Source organism: Sorex araneus, chromosome 3, assembly GCF_027595985.1.
Source record: "Sorex araneus isolate mSorAra2 chromosome 3, mSorAra2.pri, whole genome shotgun sequence".
NCBI classification, from domain to species: domain Eukaryota; kingdom Metazoa; phylum Chordata; class Mammalia; order Eulipotyphla; family Soricidae; genus Sorex; species Sorex araneus.
In genome coordinates, this window is record NC_073304.1 from 193,228,787 (window position 1) to 193,248,791 (window position 20,005).

The 20,005-nt window shown below is 49.6% G+C and overlaps 1 protein-coding gene across 1 annotated transcript in view; it reads right to left on the minus strand.

The window, feature by feature from the left end:
- The window catches only part of ABR (ABR activator of RhoGEF and GTPase), a 198,509-nt gene extending 179,839 nt beyond the window's left edge, over positions 1 to 18,670 (minus strand). Inside the window, exon 1 of the mRNA XM_055131987.1 lies at positions 17,626 to 18,670. Within this exon, the coding sequence (XP_054987962.1) occupies positions 17,626 to 18,655 (1,030 nt within the window). The 5' untranslated portion in view covers positions 18,656 to 18,670. The remainder of the gene's footprint in view (positions 1 to 17,625) is intronic.
- Positions 18,671 to 20,005: the final 1,335 nt, after the last annotated feature.

Below are 20,005 nucleotides of genomic sequence, written 5' to 3' on the forward strand. Positions count from 1 at the left end.
GATCCTCATGCCAACTGCTGCCCGTTTACACAGAGCTTACTCTGTGCCGGGCTTGTGCTGTGCTTTTCTGTACATTAGTTGTTAATCAGTACAGCCTTGGCGAGATCTAATCCTGTCCACTGAGCAAAAAGGGGAAATAGGAAACAGTAAAGAGACTTGGTTAAGGGCACAAAACTAACCCTTGGCTGACAGCCAGGGTTCAACCCTCAGCGCCTCTGATTCAAAGCCAGATTTTTAACCATTTCTTTCCCAGCTCATCAAACACACTGGTATTCACAAAACTCAGGTAGAAGCCTTCTGGCCCAATCATCTTTTTTTTTTTTTTTCTGGAAGCCCCCCACCCCGACTTCCCAAGCAGTTCTCAGGGTTCTGAGCTCCATTCCTAGTGACACTCGGCCATTGATACTTAGCCCACGAGACTCAGTGGTTATTTGCAAAGGTCCTGGGTCCAGGGGTGCTAGGAGGCCTCCAGTTTACACCAGGTGGTGCTTGGGGGGAAACATGAAGTACCATGGATCACACCCAGGTTCTTGCCCTTTCAAAGAATGCATCTTTCACTCCTGAACTATCTCCCCAGCTCTCACCTTCTTTCATTTTATCTGGGGGGCAGGGATCTTGCGTCATATCCTGCTACGCTTAATGCTTACTCCTGGCTCTGTGCTCAGGGATCATGTCTGACAGTGCTCAGGAGACCATAAATAGTGCTGGGGATTTAATTGGGGTCAGCCACCTGCAAGACAGCATCTTAACCCCCATATTATATATCTGTCCCTCTCATTTTATTTTATTTTATTTATTTATTTTTGCTTTTTGGGTCACACCCAGCAATGCTCAGGGGTTACTCCTGGCTTTGCACTCAGGAATTACCCCTGGCAGTGCTTGGGGGACCATATGGGATGCCGGGGATCGAACCCGGGTCGGCCGCGTGCAAGGCAAACGCCCTACCCGCTGTGCTATCGCTCCGGCCCCCTCTCATTTTATTTTAAAGGTGAAGGTCTACGGACCGGAGTGATAGTATAGCCAGCATAACACTTGCCTTGTATGTAGTAGACCTACTTTTTATATTTATTTATTATTTTAATTGAATAACCATGGATACAGTTACAAGCTTTCATCTTTGAGTTATAATCATACAATGATCAAACACCCATCCCTCCACCAGTGCATATTCCCCACCACCAATGTCCCCAGTATACCCCCCTTTCCCACCCACCCCTCTGCCTCCAAATTGGCAGACAATTTCCCCTATACTCTCTCTCTATTTGGGAGCATCATGGTTTGCAATACAGATATTGAGGGGTTAGCATGTTTGGTCCTTTATCTACTTTCAGCACACATCTCCCATCCTGAACGATTCCTCCAACCATCATTGTCTTAGTGATCCCTTCTCTGTTCCAGCTGCCTTCTCTCCCAGCTCATGAGACAGGCTCCCAACTATGAGGCAATATTCCCGGTCCTGTATGTCGACCTAGTTTTGATCCCTAGCATTCCATATAGTCCCCCAGGATCTTTGCCAGGACTTATCCCTGAGTACAGAGCCAGGAGTAAGCCCCGAACACAGGTGGGTAGGGTTCCAAAACCAAAAATAAAATAGAGGTAAGGATATAGGGCCTGTAGCGCTTGAGAGTTAGAGGGGGTCCTAGAGACAGTGGTGGATGCTGGTGCTCTGGTGGTGGGTTTTGGTGTAGTACAGTAACATTATATGGCTCAAACACTAATATTAACACTGCTATAAATTAGTGTGCCTCAATGGAAAGAAACAAAAGTGGTGAGCAGGAGGGGTGATGACTTAGTGGCTAGAGCTTCTGCCTTGCAAACATGAGGCCCTGAGTCTGAGCCCGGGGACCACACACTGTTTGCATCTGGCAGCTCGGCTGTCTGGGATCTCAAGTGCCACAAGTGATTTCCAGCCTCACGGCAGGCAGGCAAGGGTGAGGATGGCAACTGTACAAAGATGGGTGCCCCAAACAGCAGAGAGTATGGGGCTCTGGAGAGTGTGTGTGTGTGTGTGTGTGTGTGTGTGTGAACCTCCAGTGAGCACTAAAACCAAGTGTGTGTGAGCTCCCCACCACTCCCAACACAAACATTTAGAGGGAAGAGGAGGGGGCAGAAAAAATAAACAGTGATGAGAACAGAGAGATCTGGGCTTAGTCCTAGTATTTCATTAGCTTCTTGACTGGGGCAGTGACTCCGTATCTCTTGGCTGATGAGCATAGGATGGAAATAATAGGACTTAGTCTCAAGAGACTACACTGATTAATGTATGGTTTAGTATTTTCTTCATTAAGCCTTTGGCATAGAAAAAGCACGTCATCATCAGGTGTCTTTACAGATGGACGGTTTAGAAGCTTTTGTTGCTCAGAGAAGCACGTGCTGTCAAATTAGTAGGATGATGGGAGATTCTGGAACCCAGAGACCTCTGGAAAAGGATATTGTACCTCTGGAACATCTCTGAGCATCACACTTATTCCAAACATGCAACATTTCCAAGGAAATCACATTTTTATTAGAGCTCTGGGCAATGAGACATTTAGGTTTTCCACTTTCACAAATAAGGTTAATAACTGACTAGAGAGATAGTACAGGGGTTAATGTGCTTGCCTTGTACATGGCCAACAACAGTCAGATTCCACATACCATATGTGGTCCTCTGAGCACTGCCAAGAGCAATTCCTGAGTGCAGAGTCAGAAATAATTCCTGAGTACCACAAGGTGTGGCCTAAAAGCTAAAAAAATAAAAGTAAATACTCAGGTCTGGAAGTTGTTCACATGACTTCCACTAAAACTCACTGACCAGAACTAAGCAAATGACTCTGCCCAATTCCAAGGGGACCAGAAGTGAATCCTACATTCCAAGTCCCTGGAAAGCAAGAAAGAATGGGAATATATAGCTTATAGTCCTAACAACTTGCTCATTAGTACCAATAGTTGGGGGAAAAGATGGTAGGAATAAAGGAAGAAAGAATGGAAAGAAGGGAGGGAGGGAGGGAAGGAAGGATGGAAGTAAGGGAGGGAGGGAGGGAATAGATGAAGATAAAGGCCAAAAAGAAAAGGAGGAGGAAGAAAATGCTTGCTAATCCCATAGTCTGTCCACAAATTGATTCCAAGTCTCACAAAAGTTTTACTTGAAAAGGCATATTCTTTTATTTTTTTCAATAAATACAACATGCCAGCATCATCCTAGAGCAGTATATTAGAAATGAAAGAAGTGGTTTCTTTCTGACTCATATACCTCAAGGCTTAGAGCCAAGTTGTGTGTGGGGGGAGACAGAGGTAAAAACCACCTTAAATATTTCATAATTGTTCAAGTGAACGAATATACAAAGTTCAGGGAAGGGATGCGGAGTTAACACTAGGCTGGTTTTTTCAAAGCCATTCCTAGTCCCCTTCTCCTTGAATAGTCTTGATGGAGAAGCAGTTCTGCTAAAGGTCTTGAGTCCCAGCAATTTGCAGCGAAAGTGAGCCACGTGACCCTAAGGTGCTGGCCAATAGCGTGAAAGCAGCAGTTGCTAGGCTGGGCTTCCCGGAAAGCCTTTTAAAGGTACAGCCACACAATAAAGTCATTTCAGTCCTTTGTATCCCGCCTCTTTGAAACACCAGAAAACATGTGATGATGTGGCAGATTTATTGTGTTAAGTACAAGTTTAGCAAGAGGTCAAAACATCTTTTTGCTAAGCAATAGAAGAACTAGAATTGGGGAGATGGCTCAAAGGGCTGGAGTGCCTACTTAGAATGAGGGATCCACAGGTTCAATCCCTGTATCACATGGACTCAGCCCTGAGCACTGTTAGGTGTGGCCCATAGCAGAAAAAAGGGGGCTGAAATGATAGAGAATAAAGAGCATTCTGAGTCCTTAAAGTCACAACTGAGCCATCCCAGAAAGCCTCCCTCTGCACTTCCTGTTATAGGAGGAAAACAAAGCTCCAGCCTGGTTCGAGATGCAGCTTAGTGGTAGTACTCAATGGCAAAGCCTGTACTTCACACATCTGAGGCCCTGGTTCAATCCTGCTACGCCCTCCAAAAGCAAACAAAAGAACCCTAGGAAGAAGGGGCTATGGTTCAGCAGCAAAATTCATCTGCCTTGCAAGCACGAGGCCAAGAGTTTGATCCCTGATGCATCTCACAGTGGAGGGTATGGTCCTGGCAGCTCTGCTGTTTGCAGCCTCTGGCACCACAAGGTGTGTCTGTGGACCACCACAGCCAGGCAGGTGCAAGCACCACAACTAAAACATGTTGTCAAAGGGCTTCCTCCTTCATTCCCCAGCTACTCTACCCTCCCTTCTTTTTTTCCAAATAAAATTTCTACAGAAAAAAAAAAAAGCAAATAAATAAAAGGTGTTGTAGCTCAAGTCCTATGGCCAGGAGGACAATGGCCAGTGAGCATGTGTGTGACTCATGCTCAGGAGCCCTACAAGGGGAGTATACGTGAGCAACACAACAAAGGAGCATGGCCCTGGCAAGCATGTGTGCAAGATGTGTGTATGTGTGCATGTGTGCCTGTGTGCCTGTGTGCGAGCGTGTACCTGAGTATGTTTGTGTGTGTATGCAAGTGTATAAGAGCGTGTGTGCAAGAATCTGTGTCCAAGCATATGTACAGTGTGTGTGTGAGTATATGTGAGCATCTGTGCAAGCACGTGTGTGGGCATGGGTGCGTGAGTGCGGACAATCATTGCAATCCACAGTGTGCAATGCTGCGGGCCCAGAGGCTGTTCGCGCACCACAGCCAATCATGAGTGATCACAGCAACCATGGGAAAGAAAGAAACAAACAAACCATACGCCCAATTTGCTACTCAATAGTCTGGAGGTCCGTTGGAAAACCAAGCTGAGAGGACTCGGGTCTTCCCTGAAGATCAGGGGCAAACGGCCCTCTTCCTGGGCTTCCTTAGCAGCGCTGCCTTCTTACTGGAGGCCCCTTCATTTGTTTTCGAAGTGAGTTTTTCCCTTCTTCTCTGTTCTTTTCTAACTCTTCCTTCTATTTTTTTGGGGGGGGCACACCCAAAAATACTTGGTGGTCCTACCTGGAATTACTTGGGGGATCATGGGAAACAGGGATCAAACCCATCATTTCTGCATGCAAAGCATATGCTCAGCCTGTTAAGTTCTCTTTCCTGCCCTTCTTCCACTTCTAAGACCTTAATAATTACATTAGTGCCAACCAGATGCTCCAGGGAAATCTCCCCAAGGTCAAGGCACTTCATTTAATTACTTCTGTAAAGTGCCTTTTGCCCTGTAAGATAACGCACTCATAGGTTCCAGTGACTAAGATACGAACACCTTTAGGGCCATTACTCTGCATACCACAGCACTCTGGGCAGTGTTTTCTGTTTTTTTTTTGTTTGTTTGTTCTTTGTTTTGTTTTGTTTTGTTTTGTGGCTTTGCTATCAAATACACTCCTGAAACCAGTGTTTACCTAGGGAAGAGAAGGAAACTTTATGGACAGCCAGGATATCTCATACAGATAGGTGTGGAAAGGGCATTGCAGGGGATGAGAGTCTTGTGTACCAAGGAGTGAGTGCTCAGGGTACATCTGAAAACCACCAGTAGCTCAGTGTTGCCAGAACATAAAGTGCTTGTATTTGTGGCGTATGGGAGGGAGGAGATGGGGAGAGACGATGGGGGGCTAGGCATATTTGCATCTCAGGATCAGATTTGACTTTGCAGGTGGCAGAGAGTCACTCAAGAATGTAGGCTGGGGGTGTGAATAATTAGATTTAGGGGCTAGAAGTAATCACTTGGGCTTTACCAAGGAGGAGAACCAGGGTATAGAAGAACAAGGCTCCAGGCAGAAGTGAAGAAGTTACTGTAGTTACTGCAAAAGTTACGATAATGGTTTTAGATCAGGGCTGATGATTACCGAGGTCTTCATGAACACTTATTGAGCACCTTTTACATGTCAGGCACCAAATACGAAAAGATACAGGTCAGAACAAGGGGCCTTCTCACCATGCCAACCCCCAGTCCAGGGCAGAAATGTGGGGTGCTTATGGAATCTTGAATTTGAGATATTCTGCCCCCACCACAAGTCTAAGAAACAAGCAAGGTGGGTTAGGGGTTGAGTCTGAAGAACTGAAGGGGAGCCCTGGCTCAAAGGGTCTCTGGGCCCAGCATAGAAGCAGGTAGCCCTCTCAAGTACATATTTCACCCAAGCCAGCCCTGACAGTCGCCCAAATCTGCCCTAATTATCTTAAACCTCTGCATGTGGCAAATCAGAAAAGGAAATGGTGTGGTCATAGGAGAAGGCTAGAATCAAAATTAGAGCCCCCCACCTCAGTGAAAATGATCTGAAAATGATCTAGAGATTGGGGACTATCGCACAGCTTTGTGATTAACATGGGATTCAAGCGATGGCAGAGAGGTAAACGCATTTGCCTTATATGCAGCTGTGGCCACAGCAATGGTTCATATCTCCGTACCATGTATGGTCCCCTGAGCACTGCCAGGTGTAGCTCCCCCCCAACACCCCTGTTTACATTAAAGGGATGACTTTAATAGGACATAAATGGTTTAATAATCACATGGAGAAAAATGCCTGTGCTTAGTCTTAAGAGAAACTGGGGTCATTAACTATTCAGAACCTTGGTTTTCTCAGCCGCATTGTAAGAGCAGGCAGCACGTTACTGTGAGAACAGAACCGGAGGCGACTCCCAGCATTAAACGATGGTAATGTAAGTTAAGCGCTTAACACAGCGCCTTGCAGGTGGTGGATGCTAAGTATATTCCAGCTCCTTTCCTCCTAAGTGCCAATAAGAATTTTTAAAACAATCATTTTCTCAGCAGATGTGACATAAGCTCTAGGCAACCCCGCTTCAGACAGGCTTGTCTCTGGCAGACTCCAGCCAGGATCAAACAGGAAGCCAGAATCCTGAAGCGAGGCTGATGTGCACTGCAGAGAGAACAGCGTCGGTGCCACGCAGAAACAGCAGGAGTCACGTGGTGCAAACATGGCCCGCAGACAGCAGTGGGAAGTCAGGTGCACACCCACTTCTAGTTTGATGTGCAAACAGTCCCGTTTCCAAAACAGCCAGTGCTACCCCCAACACCTAGACAAAGGCAGCCTTTGATGTTCAGAGATACTCATACCCCATTCTCCTTGCTTTGGTTCCCCCAAATCAGACGATGCCCAGACCAAACATCCTACCATCGGAATTTTTCTAGCACAGGGAATATAGTGTTTTCAGCTGTTATCTTGGTGGTGATTCCAAATATCAATCAGGGGGCCAGAATGATAATATAGCGGGAACTTGCCTTGCACTCAGCAGACTGGGTACGATCTCTGGCAACCCACCTGATCCCCTGAGCATCATCAGGAGTGATTCCTGAGCACAGAGCCAGAAGTAAACCCTGAGCTCAGCCGGGTGTGGTCCATAAACAAACCAGCAGACCAAATTTGCGCGGCATGGGGAAAGCAGTGTTGCCAGGGAGAAACGTGGCGTCAGTCATGAGACAGGCTGGGGAGTCAGCTAGGCTCTCGGCTGGAGAGCAGCACTTGACAGCCAGCATCTGAAAGGCATCGTGCCTTGCACAGAGCAGTGGTTCAGCCATTATTTGTTCATCAGGTCAATGAATTAATAAAAGGCATAACAAGAAGTCGATTGTGTGAGTGTGGGGCTTGCTCTCAGAACCACAAGATGGGCTGTCGTAGTTGGACACGGCTTGTGCCAGAGGCTGCTAGTGGCCTGCTCAATATCAATTCTTCCATTTTCCCTTGTAACAGAGCCCCTATTTTATTTGAGGTGGCCATATGCCCAGAGAAAATACTATATTTCCCAGCCTCCCTTGGAGCTTAGAGATAACTAATGAGATCTAGACAGACAGTGTCAAGAGAGGCTTCCAGGAAAGTACCTTAAAAGGCAGACCACGAACTACCACTCACTTTATGTCCTTATTCATATACTTTTAATTGTTGTTTGAAAATTGAATGTGAGGGCTGGATTTCCAGCAGCTAGTTTGGACCACGAGGCAACCTGGAGAGAGTAATAGAAACAGAAAGGGAGCTGGAACTCCTGATGATTCTGATTCACCACATTCTCCTTGAGCTGATTTTCTCTGGAATCCTCTTATAATTTTTGCTGTATGGAGGGATTGAACCCAGGTCTTATGCATGCAAGACACGCACTTTATCTTTTTTTTTAAGTTTTATTGGATCACTGTGAGATACAGTTACAAACTTTCATGATTATATTTCAGTCATACAATGCTCAAGCACCCATCCCTCCACCAGTGCACATTTTCCACCACAATTGTTCCAGTGTCCCACCCGGCACCTCCACTCCAACCCACTCCCTGCCTCTATGGCAGGTACAATCCTTCTTTCTCTCTAATTTTGGGCATTATGATTTGCAATATAGATACTAAGAGGCCATCGTGTTTGGTCCTTGGTCTGCTTTCAGCAAACCTCTCCCATGCCGGTGATCCCTCCAATCATCATTTACTTAATGGTTTCTTCTCCATCCTAACTGCCTTTTCCCCTAGCACATGGGGCTGGCTTCCAAATCATGACCATGGCATGATCCTCCTGGCCCTTATCTCTACTGTCCTTAGGTGTTAGTCTCATATTATGCTGCTACTTTATATTCCGCAAATCAGTGAATCATTCTATGTCTGTCCCTCTCTTTCTGACTAATTTCACTTAGCAGGATATTCTCCATGTCCATCCACTTATATGCAAATTTCATGACTTCATCTCTTCTAACAGCTGCATGGTATTCCATTGTGTAGATGTACCAGAATTTCTTTAATCAGTCATCTATTCTCGGGCACTCAGGGTTTTTTCCAGATTCTGGCTATTGTGAACAGTGCTACAATGAATATACAAGCATGCACTTTATCTTTAAACCATATTCCTGGCCCCTCTGAAATGATTTAAATGAGAGACAAATAATCACATATATTGCTCATTCCATGGAATTGCTGGTTTTGTCAGATGCAGCCAATCCATATCTTAATTAATATCTAAGTGTTGTGGAAAAGCTAGGCCTATGGGAAAGGTTATCCCTGAAGTTAGGTTTAAAGGAGATGGCAGGACTTCTCATATGTGACGAAGGGCACAGGAAAAAAACCCTGGCAGGGACCTGGAAGATAAGCAAAGGGGTGGAACAACTACTTGCATGCATGAGACCACCCCACTTTTTAAAATTTTTATTTTTCTTCTATATTTTAATGAATCACCATGAGGTACAGTTACAGACTTACAAACTTTTGTGTCACATTTCAGTCACACAATGATTGAGTGCCCATTCTCCACCATCAATGATCCCAGTATCACTCCCACCCCTCCCATGACCCCCACCCCTGACTCTTTGGCAGGCACATTCCCTTTTACTCTCTCTCTCTCCTTTAGGGTGTTGTGGTTTGCAGTACAGGTATTAAGTGGCCATCATGTTCGGTCTATAGTCTACTTTCAGCACGCATGTCCTATCCCGAGTGGGCCTTCCAAGCATCTTTTACTTAAGACCACTCCACTTTGATCCCCAACACTGCATGCCCCATACCTTGGCTGAGAGCTGACCCCCCTCTTCCCATCCTGACCCAGTATACACACACACACACACACACATACATGCACACACACAAAGTGCAGTTACAGGAATGAGCACTGGCTGAAAGCAAGGGGTTAGAAAGTGGGGGGGAAAGGACAGTCAGATGATGTCACATGAAGTTAGAGGAGACAAGGTTTAACCCAGAGCTTCCAGGGGCCAAAGAGGACCAAGAAATCTTGTCTCCCTCCAAATGAGCACAACACTTCTGGCCCTGGGGAGGAGGTGAGTAAGGAGAGGAAGAAAGAGATTAAGAGGCTTGGGAATTTCATGACCTGAAGAGACAGGAAATTCCTGGCCTGTGACTAGTAACAATGACAGCATCAAAGATTGATTAAACTCTGGTGTGCCAGGCACACAATAGACACATTACCTTGCTGAAGCATCACAAGTCTGTGGCATTGCCCCATCATCACCAACCCCCACTGGGCAGACAAGAAACCTGCACTGAAGCCTCCCAACCCGACCAGTTGGGTAACACGGGTTCATTTTTCCAGACACAGGAAGTGTTCACAACATTATTTTAGACTCAAGAAAATGTGGGAAGACTCTCACTTGAAAAAATACACAAAGTCAATTGCTTTGTGAATAGTCTCTTAACAGAAGGGGGGAAAAAAAGAAAAGAATGGAAAAACTTTCAGGCATGGTTGTGCTTATCCTTGTAGTGGAGGAAGGACTTACTAAAGAAGCACAACCATTTCTGGCCCTCGGGTGAAAGGGCTTATAAGGTGTAGGAGATGTGTGGTGGGGGCGAGGCGGGGGTGGGGGTGGGATGGCAAGTGGTTGGAGAAGGCGAGCACTGAAGAACCAAAGACTGTGACTGGGGATGTAATGCCAGCTCATCACAAATTAATCACAGCCAAACGCCAGCTCATGTGTCCCAAATGGTTTTTTAATATCTCTCTATAACAAAGAACCGGGAAGTGTCTCTATCACAGCTGAGGCTGAAACTTTAATATTTTGAATTGAGTTATTCAGGCACATCCACTAAGCAGAAGGAATTCTGAAAGCCAAACCCCCTCCACCCCCCAAAGAAAACCTCATTAGTCACTAATAGGAAGGGGCAAAAAGCTATCACAAATGATACAAGTTCCTGGTAGGAAATGCATTTTGCGTGCAGGATGAAAATTAAAGGTCTCAGTGGAGGTTGAGGGCAGCACCTCCCGAAGGGGAGAAATCTGGCTGCAAGTTAGTGCAGCCACTGGGTAACTGGGACTAAGTGCAAATGCTGACACTTCTGCAAGCAGAGTGACTCTATCCTCTCCTCCCCGTTTTCCCTTCTGCTCCTCACCTGAGGCACTCATGGTGTTGCTGGAGGATGGGCCTTGTGGTGTGGGGATGGGCCCTGGGCCTACCTGCAGAGAACAAGTCAGTAGAGCCATCTGTCTGGCCCTGGACATGTCTCTTGAACTCTCCTGGCCTCTCAGTTCTATCACCCAGAAGGTGGGACTCCTTCCCCTGGGATGGCTGAGGACTAAATGAGACTCCGGCAGGCCATATCTTATCCAGGTCTTTTCAAATTCCAAGCAAGTAAGGGGCACAGCACACAATGGGAAGAGACGAGATTTGACTTGAAGGCCCCCGAGAATATCAGGAGTGGCTGACCATGAGGTGACTGTCTGGGTTCCAAAGGTGTTTGTCTGGAGAGAGGCAGGAGCACATTACCCTCATTGCTCTTCCTGGTCCAGGCTCTGGAGTGTTGATGAGGTTCCACTAAGGAAGTTCCCACTCATACATCTTAGGATTCAACAATAACCCACAGGAAGGACCAGAGAGATAGTTCAGTGGGTAGGGCACTTGCTTTGCATGCAGCCAACTCAGGTCTGATTCCCCAGCATCTCATATGATTCCCCAAGCTCTGCCAGGAGTGATCCCTGAGTGCAGAGTCAGGAGTAACTTATGAACCTCCAAAACAAAAATAAAATTAAAAAAAATTGAAAATAAAACCCAACCAAAACCACTAAGCCACTGGAAATTTATTTCTTCATCTAAAACTTAAAGATTCTAGGCTGGGGATGGCTGAAGGGACTTTGAGACCAGAGGCCTCCATCACCTTGAGATGTCCCCTCAAAATATAGTTCCCTCAATCACAAATTTTTTATTTAAGTGGATCGGCATGAAAAGTTTCATGCTAAGTGAAATGAGTCAGAAAGAGAGAGACAGACCTAGAAAGATTGCACTCATCTATGACATATAGAATAACAGAGTGGGAGACTAACACCCAAGAATTGTAGAAACAACTACCAGGAGGTTGACTCCATGGCTAGGAGGCTGGCCTCACATTCTGGGGAAAGGGCAACTCAGAGAAGGGATCACCAACTATAATGTAGTCGAAGGCCATGTGGGAGAACGGAGTTGCGGGCTGAATGAGGGCTAGAGACTGAGCACAGTGGCCACTCAACACCTTTATTGCAAACCACAATAGCTAATTAGAGGGAGAGAACAGAAGGGAATGCCCTGCCACAGTGACAGGGTGGGGTGGGGGGAGATGGGATTGGGGAGGGTGGGAGGGATGCTGGGTTTACTGGTGGTGGAGTATGGGCACTGGTGAAGGGATGGGTTCCCGAACTTTGTATGGGGGAAGCATAAGCACAGATGTGTATAAATCCGTAACTGTACCCTCATGGTGATTCATTAATTAAAAATAAATAAATTTATTAAAAAATATATATATAGTTCCCTCAAAAGGGGCAAGTAAGATAGAATAGCAGGTAGGGTGCTCGCCTTGCATGAGGCCTACCTGGGGGTTTGATCCCCTGGCATCCCATATGGTCCCCCAAGTACCTCCAGGAGTAATTCCTGATTTCAGAGTCAGGAGTAACCTCTGAGCATCACTTGGTGTGGCCCCAAGCAAACAAAGAAAGTGATAAGTGATATGATAAGGAAAATGACACACACATATAGTCATCCAAACGTGTGTACTTACTGCACTGGGAACCAGATACTTTGCTAAATTCTTTAAATACTTTTGTGTCATCTTTAAACTTAACTATGCTGAGAGGGGGGCGCTATTATTTGAGGCAATTTAGTTTGGTATTTGAATCCACAGACCCAGGAGCCAGTTGGCCTGAGTTAACATACTAAGTGTTGTTTTTCAGCTGGGTGGCCTGGGACAGGATTATTTAAGCTCTTTGATCTGAAGAGTCTCAGATGTAAAACGGAAAAATAGTATGAGTGCTATCAGATTGGACCTGTTGCGACATGTTAAGTGACTTACTCTGTGGGTATCGCTTAGGTGGAATTTGCCAAATAAGAAGGCTTCCAGGCAGGAGAGAGCTCAAAGGGCTGAACCCAGGCTTTGCATGCAGGACACCCGGGTTCCCTCCCCAGCACCACACGGTCATTCAGCCCAGAGCTGGGAGTAGTATTACTGAAGTGGCCCCAAACCAAAACTGTCATCATCATCATCCCTCAGTATATGTTTGCTATCCTTATCTTCCCCCCTCCCCTCTTCCCCGCAGAGTCTCCTGCCCCACACCTGGCTGTCTTCACTGGGGGCCCCCTGGGGGGGCAGGTTGAGTTTCCCTCCCCGCCCCCAGCAGAGCCCCAGCAGCCAAAGACCTCCAGAACCCAGCCACAGCCATGCTCAAGGCCACTCTCCACATGCTCAGAAGAGCCTCACGCATGAAGGAACCAGCAGAGGAACCCAGGTGTGCAGGACCCAGGGCTGAGATCTCTAAGCCTGCTTGGATCAGGACTGGGCCTCTTCTTCCCAGATCCCCCATTTTCCAGGAGCTAGGCAGTTACTCTCACAAACTGCCCCCAACACTGTGTAATCCCATCAACGGCCAAGATTCAGAGACTATAAAACAAAGTTAGTTCTCCCTCTTGGAGAACCTGGCAAGCTACCCAGAGTATCCTGCCCACACGGCAGAGCCTAGCAAGCTCCCTGTGGCGTATTCATATGCCTAAAACAGTAAAAATGATGGGTCTCATTCCCCTGACCCTGAAAAAGCCTCCACTGTGGCATAGTTGGGAAGGACGAGTAAAGAGAGGCTGCTCAAATCTCAAAGCTAGGATGAATGGAGATGTTATTGGTGCCTGCTAGAGCAAATCAATGAACAATGGGATGACAGTGATACAGTGATTTTCCCACCCCACTGAAATGGATGGTAGCTTGGCCAAGACCTCACAGCCATGAGGGTCAGTGCCAGGATATAACCAGGTCATCTGCATACCACACAGGAACTTGTCACATTGATGCCTGTCCCACGCAGTGTGCAGCTTCCAGCCCTAGCCTCGACTCTGAACTCTGCTGAGCCGGCCAGCCTTTCTCATACCAGTCCGGGATCCTAAAAACATTGAACTTTTAAACTTACTTGAACTTGATCTGGCTATCATGTGTAGAAAAAAAACAACAAAAATAAATAAAATAAGTAAAAATAACAAATGAAATAAGTAATAAAACATCAATAAGATAAATCCAATGGATGCAGGTATGGGCATACCTGTCCGTCAGCTAAGAGAGAAGATTCCTTTTCTAAGAGGAGAGCACTGTCTTCTCTGGGCATCTTTTGGTGGGGGGCTTCTGGAGCAGTGCTCAGAGAACTTGGGGGCCACCTGGGCCAACTGGGTGGAGGGTTCAGTGCTCGGCTCTGTGGTACTGGTATCTACTGGGTCCACAAAGGTGCTGGGACTCAAATTCACATTCTGGCATGCCCCTGACAGCTGAGCTGTCTCCCCAGTTCCTGAGCATTTTTTATGAGGGCTCTGAGCTCTCTTTCTATGAAATCTGGAGACAGGGAAAAGTCTGGATTGTCCAAAAACATCCATCCTCGAGTTGAGGATTTTCTCTTGTCTTTCTTTTAAAAGTCCCCTCCCACGCCACCCCTCTCCCTTTCCTTTATTGGTGATTTTGGCTGTGCTCAGGGTATACTTCTGGCTCTGTGCTCAGGGATCACTGCTGGTGATGCCCCGGGGACCCATATGTGGTAGCAGAAATTGAAGCAGGATCAACTGCACGCAAGGCAAGCACCTGACCCACTGTACTATCTCTCCAGTCCCATGTATGATGTCGCGAGGCTGCACGCACACCTGACTGTGGTGTTCACTGGGGGGTTTACGCTGGGTTGTGGTACCTGCAGCTTTGGGACTGGCTAAGGCTTGTACTCCTTTAGTTGCTGTGCTGACACATGAACTGCTTGGCCCTGGTGTTTACCTGTAGTTTAGTTGTGCTGAACTGCAGCATGGAGCCACACCCCTTTGTTGCGGTGCTCGTTCACACCTGGCTTGGCCAGAAATGACTCTTGGCGCCGGGCATTAAAGACAACTGTGCTGCCCGCATTGTCTTTGGCTCATGTAGCAGTACCAGGAGATTGAACTCAAGAGAGGATGCTTGCAAGGCAGACATTCTAAGCCTGAGCTCTCCCTCCAGACCCAGCTCAGGATTTTGGACCACAGTTAACTGGTGTGATTGCAGGCGGAGAGGGAGAAACAATCTGAGGGCCAATTTAGCAAAAGAACCCCTTGAGCCTAATTACCAAGATAACCATCCTGCCCTGCTGCCTAAAAGTTTCTTAAAAGAGCCTTGAGGTAGAAAAAGCATGTACTTCAGGGGCTGGCTTCATGTCTCCAAGGCCTGGAGTGCATGCTTCACATGCGGGTGCCCCATGTTTGTTTCCTGGCACTGTATAGTTTGCTGACCAACACTGGGAGCACCACAAGGTTTGACCAAAGCCAAAAAAAAAAAAAAGGTGGATCTGGAGAGAGAGCATGACCTGGGTTCGATCCCAATCACCCCATATGTTCCCCAAGTCCCGTCAGGAGTGATTCCTGAGTGCAGTGCTAGGAGGAAGCCCTGAGCACTGCTAGGTGTGCCCCTTGGTCTCGAAGATCTCAAGTCAGATCACTTGTTATATGCCTAGATCTGTCTAGATTTGTCCAAAATCCTTTCCAAACAATATCCCATTTGTTTTATTTCAACAATGTTAACCTCATTTGGGGAGAGGGTTATTGGACCGCCTATGCTCCTGGCTCTGCACTCAGGGACCAGTTCTGGTAGTTCTCAGGGGACCCTAAGGAGCACTGGGAATCAAACCTGGTTCAGTTTCGAGCAAGGCAAGTGCCCGCCCACTCTACTATCTCTACAGCCCCATCACTGGGGAGATTTTAGAGACAGCAGTCTCCTTAGGGATGGGGTGCAGGGGTTTTTACTGATGGGTGCATGTTTGTCCCACTAAAGGGACCGGGAACTGAATCTGAAACACAGCCCAGGAGATGCTTTCCCAAAGCCATGAGAGCCTGACAGATGCCATGGCTTGAGTCTTCAATCCTGAGGAAGAAGAATCTTTATATCATGGTCCTACCCAGGTGGCACCTTTGGTCATTCATCAGACCAAAGGAAATGCAGGTTCCTGGTCCCCATCAAGGTGTTCTAGGTGTTAGGAGAAAGAAGATGGTGCACAGAAATAAAAATCACTTCCTGAGGAAAATCCAGAGCACTGGTTACACTTGGGACTGATGTGAGCCTTGGGGAACTGGAATAAGAGCCAATTCTGGAGCAACTGGAGTCACTTGGGCAGCTTCTACTGAGGACATTTGGAGCTTGGCACATGAACAAAATCTTCAGAATCATCGTTTAAATTATAGGAGCACAAAAAAAATGTTACCAATATGGACAGCAAAAGCATTACCTATGGGAAAAGCAGCCAATCTCAGCTAATGAATAAGTGTAATTGATCACAACAGATGACTTGGTGGACCTTCCAAATGTGCTTTTAGCAAAGTGGACAGTTATTCATTCAAATGCAAGCTCACCCAGATAAGATCAAATAATGGAGACTTTGGAACCATCCCAGCACCGTGATTTCTTCTTTTCCCCCTTCTCTGAGCACTAAGGCATCTGAAGCTTCTGGTCACCCGTTTGACCCAGTCAAACACCAATCTATGCCTTCCCCAGGACTGTAGAGACCCTGACAGGGGTTGCATGCTGCAAAGGAGCATCCACAGGCCACTCCACCGCCCATCTGTCCTTTCCTCCTCAGCTCCACTCCCATTCCCAGATCTCTGTGGAGCCATGTGACAGGGTGACATTCAGTTCAATGCAATCATCCATTTATTCAAGAAGTATGTGTGGAGCATGTCCAATGATCAAGGCGCGATTCTGACAACTACCAGGGCACTCAAAGATGACTAAGACCAAGGCTGGTCCTCAGAAGAGAGGGCAGACGGCAGGGGAACCAACAGGACAGGGGGCTTGGCTCACACCAGCAAGCACTTAATCTTCAATTTCCTCCTCCATCCAATATATGTACTGCCTGTGTGACAGGATCTCTGGGCACCCAGCCAGCCTGCAAACTATCGCTCTAAGCCGTCCCCTTCCCAGCAGACTCTGGGCAGCTTGCAGCTCAGGTGCAGCCTTCTAGGAAGCTGGGGAGGCAGGGTGGAGGTGGGGTGTAGGGTGTGGTGGGGGGGGAGTGTCTGAGATTATGCACTTTCCCCCCCGGAGTGCAAAGCTCTTTCCACTTCTCCAAATACAGATACAGGCTGAAGTAGCGAGAGAAGTTCCGGAAATTAAGTGGAAGATTGAGACTTTGGAATCACGAAATCTGGGGGTAATGAAGAGCCTCAGGGAGTCTGTGCCCAGAGGATATACTTAAGTGTCAGTGTAGTGCAAAGGTATCTGACTGACCTGGGAAGGAGAAGAAGAAGGGCAGGAAGGCTGCTGTGCTGGAATCAATGGAGCAGAAAGGCTAAGGCCAGAGTGAAGCATTCCTGCCACGGTCTGCCCAAACACCTCCTCCATCACCAGCACTGTTCCATCAGCCCCTGCCAGTCATGCTTATTTTCCTAAAGTCTCCAAGTCTAAGTCACTTAGCCGGGTCCACCCCTCCTACCCCACCTTACCCCGCGCCTTTAAAAAAAAAAAAAAAAATATATATATATATATATATATATATATATATATATATATATATATATATATATATTTAAGTTCCACAAGTGGCTTCAAACAAAACAGGTAAATCATTTCCCTTCTTCCAAGGTGCCCCCAAGGTTTCACAGAAAGAAGCAAGATGGTCCAGGAAGAGCAGCAGCCCCCGCCAAAAGGCGAGGCAGGGCTGAGGGGTGAGGTGGGGGTCCCCTACCTGTAGAGAAGCCGTCTTCGTGGTCCGAGCTGTTGCGGCTGCAGTCGCTACCCCTCTCCGGAGAGCTGTGGCCAGGCGAGTCCCGCTCCGGCACGCGCAGGAACCGCTTGCGGCGCCACCCCCCGAGGTGCTCGCGCGCCCCGCGCCGGGGAGGCTCCTCCATCCCCCGGGGCGAGGCCCGCCCGTCCTTGGCCTCCGCCTCCTGCGGCTCCAGGTCGCGGCTCCGGCGCCGCTGTCGCCGACCCCGCGGGATCAGGTGCAGCAGGCGATGGGGGCTGCACGCCCGCGCGGGCTTTTCCGCCTCATCGCGGGGCCCCAGCCGGCAGGGCCCCACGAGCAAGTGGCCGAGGACGAATTTCTCGTTCAGATCCACCATCTCGAAGTCCTGGTCACTGCCGTCGCCCCCATCGTCAGCGCCCGAGGCGTCGGGCTCGCAGTCGTCGGAGCCCCGCCCCGCGCGGGTCCCGGCGGGCGGCTGGTCTCCGGGGGCCCCGGGCGCGGTGCCCTGGGGGCCCGGGGGCGCGCAGACCTCCCGGGCTCTGAAGAGGAGGCGCGGCTGCACCAGCTGCTGGTGGATGGCAGCGGTCAGGCTGCGCACTGCGCCCCCGGCCCCCGGCGTCACGGGCCAGGGCGGGAGAAGGTCCAGGGACCCCCAAGGGGGCGTCTCCGATCCGGCCGCCACCTCGGCCGCTGGGGGCTCCCCGCCGCTGACCGTGGCGCCCTCCTCCTCGCGCGGGGGCTGCGGCCGCTCGGGCTGCTCGGGCTGCTCGGCTGAGGCTCGGGGGTGGCCGCCGTCCCCGCCCCGCAGGCGCGCGCAGCCCGACTCTCGCGGCTCCCCGGCCAGGGCCGCCTGCAGGTGGACGACTTTGAACTTCTCCTCTGCCAGCACCTGTTGCAGCCGCTTCAGGTTGAGTTTGCAGCGCTCCAGCTCCCGCTCCATGTCCAGCACCGAGTCCAGCTTCATGACAGGCGCCTCGGCCCCGGGGAATTCGGCCTGCCAGTGGCGCTCGAACTCCTGCGGGTCCCACATGCCGGGCGCCCCTGGGGAGGCCCAGCTTCTCCGCGCGCGGCCCGACTGGGGATCCTTCGCGGCAGCCCCGGAGAAGAACACGAGAGAGAGAGAAAAAAAGATAATAATAAAAGTTTTTCCCCTTCCGCCCTCGTGCCTTTCCCCCCTTTCTTCTGGGTTTCGCCTCCTTGACGTAAGCGGTCACCCGCGGCGGAGGCGGGCGCCCGGGAACCAGGGCCCGCCCCGGGCAGGACGCGCCGCACTCTGCAGCCGGGTGGCCCGGCGCTCGCGGGCTGGGACTGCGCGGAGCGGCCTGGGGGCTGCGGGCCTGGCCGGGCTGGCGGCCCAGCAGCTGTGTTGGCGGCCGAAAGGCTGCGGGAGGAGAGCCGCGGCGGACTGTCGGCTTGCACCTGGGCGGCCAGTGGCTGCGCAGCTCCCGCCGCCGCGCGCGATCTGCACGCGATCCCTGCAGTGGGCGCGGGGCCGCGCGGCCCGGGAGGCGGCGGGCGCGGGGAGGGCGCGCGCGGGGGCTCCGCCGGCCTCCAGCCAGCGCTCTGCAGGCGGCTGGCGGCGGCCACGCGCGCGGGGTCCGGGCGGCGCGTCCCCGGCTAGTATGCAAACGCGAGGGGCATGGCAAGGTGGCTTGGAAGCCGGCTGCTGCCGGAGGACTCTTCTCTACCTCGTTCCGAGACCATAGAGTTGTTTAATCCGAAATTTGGGGTAAAATTTGAGGTGGGGGTGAGGATCTTTTCTCTTCCCTTCCTCTCCACGGTTCCTGAGAGTTTTTCCGGGCTTAGATGGCGACAGCGCTAGGGGCTCGTGGTCCACGAGACTGAGTCAGATCTGGGCGGCTAAGAGGACTCCCCGCGCATCTCCCCTCGGGGAGGCCAAGAGAGGAGAAGCGAGGGAGTCTGGTTGGTACTTGCATTGTGGACACGGGGCACCCTGCTTTTCCAGAGTCCTGGGCCAGGTCACGAGTTCTGCCACAAGGTCCTGACCAGTCTGATACTTACTACAAGCGGGAAACTTTCCTGATGGCTCACAAGCCTTTGTTTTAAGGATGAGGACACTGATTATCCCTTACGGAGGGGCAGATTCTGGGAATCCCCTTACACACACCCCATGCCCTTGGGGTGGGGGCGGGGGAACCAAACTAGCTTTCCTTTGTCCCCGCCCCTGCCAGTCACTTGCTCAGGCCTTCAGTTCCCTTTCAGTCCTCTCAATATACCTCTTGTGAATGAGTGGCAGAAAGATGCTCCTTACAAACCAGGTGGGACTGTGCTTTGGGCTCAAGTCTTGAGTTGTTTCAGGTCGGAGGGTGGGAATCTAGGGGTCTCCCTTGACTAGGGATTCTTCCTCATTTCGTGTCAT